General features: G+C 43.6%; 1 protein-coding gene across 1 annotated transcript; it reads left to right on the forward strand.

The window, feature by feature from the left end:
* Positions 1-1,232: 1,232 nt before the first annotated feature.
* POU3F4 (POU class 3 homeobox 4) lies at positions 1,233-2,526 on the forward strand. Its single transcript, XM_007451499.1, has one exon. It carries the CDS (start codon positions 1,291-1,293, stop codon positions 2,380-2,382), a length of 1,092 nt encoding a protein of 363 aa, XP_007451561.1. The 5' UTR covers positions 1,233-1,290; the 3' UTR covers positions 2,383-2,526.
* The last annotated feature ends 5,226 nt before the right edge of the window (positions 2,527-7,752 follow it).

The following is a 7,752-nucleotide window of genomic DNA, read 5'->3' on the forward strand; positions in this document are numbered from 1 at the left end:
GGGGAGGGGGGCGTTGGGTTTGGGGGAGGCGGTACTTAATGCCAAACAGCCCTCCAGTCATCTCTCTCTCTCTCTGAATTTCCATGGCACACTAAATGATTCCCATTTTCTTCAACTTATGTGGAATTGGTGGTGGGTTGAAGAAGTGTGTGTTAAAACCAATTTTCCTAGGGGACATCACTGGGAGCAGGTAGTCATGAATATTCTGTGTACCTACTGAGAATGGGTTCGCTGAGTGTTTGGGGTGAGTGCATAGGAGGGTTACCCACTTCAGCAAGACTTGCCCCTGACAAAATTTGTGGGACCTCTGATGGGAGCTGACACGGAGCAGTAAAAAAACAAAAAAACAAACCTCAAATCTACCAATTAACCAACTGAATTGGGAGACAAACTTCAAAATAACTGGATTTTTCCAGTATCACATTAGATTTTACAATACTTTCTCAGAATTTTCCAGTGCTTCATGCCCTAAATCAATCTTTTCAGAAGGATCTGGGCATCTCTCTTAGATGCTTTCTGACCTTGGTATCGAGTTTCTTATAAATGATAAAATGAAATTAAACACATTGAAATAGCTCTTATTGGAATCATGGGCTTCAGTCTCACAGATTTAGGGTCCTATCGAAGACGTTCCTTTGCTCAAAGTTTGCAGTGGCGTTTTGTTTTTCACTCCCCCTCACACAACTAACCGAGAACGCCACATTAATCTGAGGAAAATCCCTATCCGCTAAAATCTATAAGACACTGAAACTGGTTATATTGTTTTCTTAATATTCTTCTTTATTTAGGTTAATCTAAATAACCTAAAAAGTTCTAAAACCAGTTTGCCGCCTCACCCCTATCCCCCACCAAACACACACACACACACACACACACACACACACACACACACACACACACACACACACGAACGCACATCCCTCTCATCCTTCCCCCTCCTCTGCTAACATCCTCGATGTCCGAGAGCGGTGGGAGGTGGGGGGAAGGGTTAACCAAATGAGCTCCTGTCACTCAGCACTAGGCAGCCAATGGAGCCGAAAGATTGATTCACTTCCTGCTTGGGTCTCACAGAAACTCTCGAGCTTCGCCAGCCTAATTTGGAAAGCTAGCCCGGCCTCCCGTGCCGCCATTGGCCGAGTCCGCGGAAGGCCAGGCCGAGCCGCGCTGCAATTGGCCTCGGCGGGTGCCGGTAACTTGCTTTCGCGGCTTTGGCTCCCCTGTACCATAGATGTCAAAGGCTGAATCTGCTCCCTTTGCCACATTATAACTAGTAGGGGATCCTCACGGACCATGGCCACAGCTGCCTCGAATCCCTACAGCATTCTCAGTTCCAGTTCTATGGTCCATGCAGACTCTGCGGGCATGCAGCAGGGGAGTCCTTTCCGAAACCCTCAGAAACTTCTCCAAAGTGATTACTTGCAGGGAGTTCCTAGCAATGGGCATCCCCTCGGGCATCACTGGGTGACCAGTCTGAGCGATGGAGGCCCATGGTCTTCCACACTGGCCACCAGCCCCCTGGAACAGCAAGACGTGAAGCCTGGGCGCGAAGACCTACAGTTGGGCGCAATCATCCATCACCGCTCTCCGCACGTCGCCCACCACTCTCAGCACACTAACCACCCGAATGCTTGGGGGGCGAGCCCGGCTCCGAATCCGTCCATCACGTCGAGCAGCCAACCCCTTAACGTGTACTCGCAGCCGGGCTTCACGGTGAGCGGCATGCTGGAGCACGGCGGGCTCACTCCACCGCCGGCCTCTGCCTCCACGCAGAGCTTACACCCAGTGCTCCGGGAACCCCCAGACCACGGCGACCTAGGTTCGCACCACTGCCAGGACCACTCGGACGAGGAGACACCAACCTCGGATGAGTTGGAACAGTTCGCCAAACAGTTCAAACAAAGAAGAATCAAGTTGGGCTTCACGCAGGCTGACGTGGGGCTGGCGCTGGGCACACTGTACGGCAACGTCTTCTCTCAGACCACCATCTGCAGGTTCGAGGCCTTACAACTGAGCTTCAAGAACATGTGCAAGCTGAAGCCGCTGCTGAACAAGTGGCTGGAGGAGGCTGATTCGTCCACAGGGAGTCCGACCAGCATTGACAAGATCGCGGCGCAGGGCCGCAAGCGCAAGAAGCGAACCTCTATCGAGGTGAGTGTCAAGGGCGTACTGGAGACGCATTTCCTTAAGTGTCCCAAGCCTGCCGCGCAGGAGATTTCCTCGCTGGCAGACAGCCTCCAGTTGGAGAAAGAAGTGGTGCGTGTCTGGTTCTGTAATCGAAGACAGAAAGAGAAAAGAATGACTCCACCAGGGGATCAGCAGCCACATGAGGTTTATTCTCACACGCACACGGTGAAAACAGACACGTCCTGCCACGATCTCTGACTGCAGGAAGAGAGGAAGCAACCAGCCGCACTGGGAGCAGCGCGGATTTCTCTTTCTCTTCCACTCTCTTCCTTTTACTCCAGCTTTTTAATTGCTATTTCTCTAGCTCTCTGTCTCTCTTTTTTGTTGTTCGTTCTTTCTTTTCCCCCTCCCTCCAATTTTTATTTTTTTTTAAACAGGGTACTCTAACATATTAAGAAAGAAAACACACACACGCATTCAGGCTTCTCAACGCGGATACACAGTTGCCTTAAGCGGTCCAGGCGGGGACCTCATATCCCCTCTGCCAGGCAACAGCTCCCTCCAACCTTTTCTGCTGATCAATATATATTGTTTACTTTGAGTAAGGTTTTTTGTTGTTTTTGTTTTTGTTTTGTTTTGTTTTTGGTCGCTCCTCTCTAGGAAGAGAAAGGAGTGGGGTAACTTGGGGGTGGGGTAGGGATGGGGGAGGGGGTGGAAAGACAGATGTGTGCCTCTGAATAACCTTTCAGCGCCTTGGTTATAGCAGCTGTATTTCAGGTGAAATCTGTTTTACAATAGACTAGTTTTGCATTTTTTAAAACTTCTATAGCGTTTCTAAATGTCTGCGGTGTTTTACTCTAAGCTGTACACAATATTTGTGAGACAATTTGTATCTAATCGACCACTCCATATTATTATTGCTATTATTATCCCTTCATTGAGCTGATGGTTTTTTAATTGCTTAGAAAAGGAAGAGGGGGAGAGATGCCTACCCATCCACCGATCCCCTATCCCAAATCTGTATGGAGAAGAGAGGATACAGTGGAGAGTTTGTTGATGATATTGGAGATACATACATATATATGTGTGTGTGTGTATATATATATATATATGTGTGTGTGTGTGTGTGTGTATATATATATATATATGTATATACATATATATATACACACACACACACATACATTTTTTTTTTTCCGGGGGGTAGCCGAGTGCCTAGGGTAGGCAGAGTAGGCAGCCGATTCTCTTTGCAAACTAGTACGAAGGAGGAGAGGCGATTTCGAAGCTTTCTGCCCTCCTTCCCGCAACTGTGGAGCCCCCACAGGCTTCCACAGCGCATCTGGGTTCCCTGGAAGGATTCCGCAGCTGCGCTGGGCGAAAGAAGTCGTCCTGAGGAATGAAGAGTGCTCCTCACCTCCCGAAGTCCTTAATGCCTGCACTCGGAGCTCTCCACCCGCCCCGCGCCTTGCCAGGCCGACTGCCAGCTCGATCCCACCTTGGCCTTTCTAGGCAAAAGACTTTGCCTTCACACCGGATTGCTTTAGCTGGAGACGACGACCCGACCTGGAGACGCTGGCGCCAGACTGGGTCAACGCTTTCCAGTTTGTTTCACCTCCAGTTCACTGCCTGTTCCGTGAGTGAGAAACCCTCTGGGAAGGATGGCGAGGGGGTGGTGGACCGGCGTTCTCTGCTCTGTGCAGAAGGACAATGAAATAATTGGCAAAGGTCACAGGGATTCTGGTCTAGCCGCGTACCACCTCCTCTCCCGTATATACGGCTGTCTCTGAGTGGGCTCATGGGGAGCCATCTCCGCGCCTCCAACAAGCACAGCTGGTAGAAGCCCACAGCGAAGATTGAGCTAGCTAGCGAGTGCCTGGGTGGCTGGGTTTTTTTCCCTCTTCTTCTTCTTTTTATATCTCTCTGTGTGTATGTGTCTCTGTGCGTGTGTGCGTGCGCGTGCAAACGTGTGTGTGTAGATAGCTGTGTGTATCGTATTACTATTTACAAAAAAAAAAACTACAAAAAATTTCGCTAGTCTGTGTAGATATCCAAAAATTATGCAGTTGCTGTGGCTTTATTGCTAGCTCTCATGTTCACTTGCCAGGTCCGGAGGCTCACCTCATTCCCAAGGAGCACACATTGCTGGGCCGGACATGCACCCAAACACTCAGACGCTGCTCGCCAGACCTGGCTGGGGGCTCCGTAAACCCGGGCCCGCCGCCTGGCCCGACCTCCAGACGCAGCTGCGGTAGACAAAGCTTCAAACTACCTATAAGGAACTGAAAGCCTATGGCCGCTTTTTGAGGATGCGCTAGTAAGGGCTGCCAGGGCCCCGGTCCACCACACTGTATCCCCCAGCTGTCGGTCGAAGAGCATGTGTTAATTAAAATCCCGGATCCTTTTTCTTATTTTGCCAAGCTTCTGCATTCTGTTGGTAGTTGTGTTTCAGTTCTGGGATTTTTTTCCCCCACAAGGAGTTCATGTTTTACAACTGTTAGGGTTTTCTTTGTTTGTTTCAATATATTTTCTTTGCAGTTAAGCGCTATGATTCAAACCTGAGTTAACCCAAATATTTCTGCCGACTTTATAATTGTACAGTTTTGTATAAAACATTTTTGAAGTTATTAATTTAAAGAAAGATCATTTAGTTTATTCATGTAGTAACCGATGTATAATAAACGCTATTTTCATTAAGAGTTGCTTTTTCAACTATTTTATTCAAATTGCCTATTGCAATTGCCAGCAATTATTTATTTTCAATAAATTCTGCATTGTGTTTAAAAGGAAACTTTCAAATATGAGTTGGGTGTCAAAAGTAAAACAATTCGCTGTAATATTTGATGTGAACAGTTTTAGTCAAGGGGTTTATATTGACGCAATATTTTATTGTTGTAAAAGATTAAAAAGGTTTAAATAAAACATTTTTCCAAAAAAAAAAATCTGTCTTCTTCTCCTGGCTTTATTGTGTGGTGTGTGAAGTGAAGCATTTAAACAGAGGCAGGTTCCGGGTGAGCATTGCATGTGCTTTGCTTCAGGTTAGAAATCATTAGTCATTGTATTAATTTTTGATTTTCTCTCACTGACTTTTGGCCTTTCATACACTCACACAGCGTGGCTTGTTATCACACCCACGATCATGCAAAACACACCCGGAATATTGGGGAAGGCTGCTGGGGCAGGGTGTTCATTTCAGGAGGTGAAGTCTTATTAATGTTCTCCAAAAGGAGTGTGTCTCACTCTAGTCCAGCAGTTAGACCCTTCTCTGGAACTGCTCCTCTTGAAACTGGGCCCAGATCTTCGCTGAGGCTTTCATCTCAACTAGCTGCAACCACCCCCCTTCCTCTTCTTCCCCATTCCCAGCCGATGATCTTCTGGTAGGTGAGCCCCCATTCTCCTGCCCCATTCCCCTGATGAGGAATGGAAAGATGACTATATGCAAGGAGAAGTGCTCTACTTCTTAAGGCTCTTCCAAGGCCCATAAACTTGGGTAAACTCTTGTCCACTTAGTGTTTCCCAGTAAGGCTGAATTCTGTCCATTCCTATCTGAGTTTTGGAGGAAGAAAAATATATTACATGGAGACATTTGGAGTAAAAGTTTGATGTATTACTCTTCTTCCCACTCCTACATACAATTTCACCTCTATTATTTTATCAAAGACCCTAAATAAAATAAGGGACAGTTACCTGTAGTGATGGCTGAGGAGTAATTTACTAAATCAGAAGCAGTTATATTTTAAAGCTTTGTATGTACACACATGCCTTAACCAACTTTTTTTGTAGATGTATTTTTAGTAACAGAAAAGAAATTTACGTATAATTTTCCAATAGTAAAACTCTCTTCAATTTATACTCTGAAGTTTTTTGTTAGACAAAGCAAAATTATTTAGTTATTTTAAAAAGTAATGATTATCAGTTTTGCAGGTTGTCTAATCATTTACAGTTGCACAGTGCACCATACACATGTGAGTGTTGTTTATGAAATATGCTACATGTTGTGTGCATACTCGTGGGCCTATCTCTCTTTATAAGTAATACTGATTTTATAGAGATGTATCGACAAGCACAAAAGCCATAGTCTTAAACCCACTGGTTCTATTTCCATTCATACCACCTAATCTCTTTCTCTTTCAGTATCCTATGAAAAAATTTGAATTGATTAAAAAGTTATACGTTTTCTTACTAAAGCACACAGAAACCAACTAACAGTGTATTCTCCATTCTCTAATGGAACCATAAGCGGATATTTTAGGAGATACTACTTCTACAAATATATACATATAGACCCCTCTCTATCAGTATTTTACTATGTATTACTGACTACATATTTTTACACATATTTATGAGACACGTTTCCTTTACTGCCTCTTTTCTTTGTCTTAATATATAACCAGGGCCTAGTTGGCTTTTATGATGACCTCCTTATCAACCTTGTTATATCATTAACATGACATTTTCATTAAAATTCAGGGGATGTTGGTGCCTCTGCCTGGGACATTCTTTGTATGGAGGTTGTTACCACCCAATTCTCAACCAAGTCCTTTGTAGGAGAAGCAGCTTTGGCCTCAGTTTCTCTCGGTCCTTCACAGCAGTATCTCTCTCTCCCATAAAAAGATTCCATGGGCTCAAAAGGAAAAATAATACTTAACCATATTTAATGGTGTGAAAGCAAAAATAATTTTCTGTTTTTATTCAAAATATCTTTTTTAGTAAGGAAATAGGAGAAGAAGGGGGAGAATGGAGAAGTAAAAAATGATTAGAGGTTAAAACATAGTTTTCCAAAGAAAAGAATGTATTTTTTCCACCTGTCAGATATTTTTAAAGATGCATATGGCACCTCAGAATTGTGAAAGTTATTTCTATGATTTGGTATTTAAAAATCCAAACATGTGACCTTTTCAAAAAAGTCTTGAAAAGAAGAAAAATTAACAATGCAAAACAATACCCTGTGAATTGATACCACTCAATACTCATCCATTCTGTAAATAAAAGGATAAAACATTCTTTATACATACCCCCAGATAGTAGTTTTAAAAATAGCAATCCTACAACTTTGTAGATGTTAATTTTTTAAGCATTAGGAAAAATGAATATAAATATATATTTGAAATCAATTATTTTTTTAAGATGAAATAAAAGTATCTCCTCTTAAGAGCCCTGGTAGTGGAACATTTCAAAAATTAGAGGATTATTTAAAGGAATGCAGTCTCCAAAACAAAATCCAGTTAATTTCTGTTACCTCTAAAAAGGTGGAGACAGAAGGATCACATACAATGACCCTAGACTATTTTTCTAGTAAACAGAATCCACAAAATTAAACCCTTGCACCTTCCAGTGAAAAATACATTAGATCACTATGCTTTCTTTGATAAATATGATTGTAGAACTTATACCTATGCACACATTATCTTACTCACTAGCTGGGATACTGGGTTCCCTTATCAAGGAAGATTTAGTATAAGATGGGTTCATCTTGGATGCTTTTCAAGGGAGCTTGGTAACTATCAAAAAGGCCTTATTATGATGTGGCTTCACTAAGGGAATCATGAGACAGCTTGCTTTTGGGTGAAACTCGACATTATTTAATATATGTGCATAGACACACAACTGTAAACATGCCCCCTTTCCCTA

This window comes from Lipotes vexillifer, unplaced genomic scaffold (assembly GCF_000442215.2).
Source record: "Lipotes vexillifer unplaced genomic scaffold, Lipotes_vexillifer_v1.1 scaffold267, whole genome shotgun sequence".
In the NCBI taxonomy this organism is placed as follows: domain Eukaryota; kingdom Metazoa; phylum Chordata; class Mammalia; order Artiodactyla; family Lipotidae; genus Lipotes; species Lipotes vexillifer.

Bases quoted from the DNA above. Each gene is read 5' to 3' on its own strand.
- POU3F4 (XM_007451499.1), top strand. From the start codon at position 1,291: ATGGCCACAGCTGCCTCGAATCCCTACAGCATTCTCAGTTCCAGTTCT.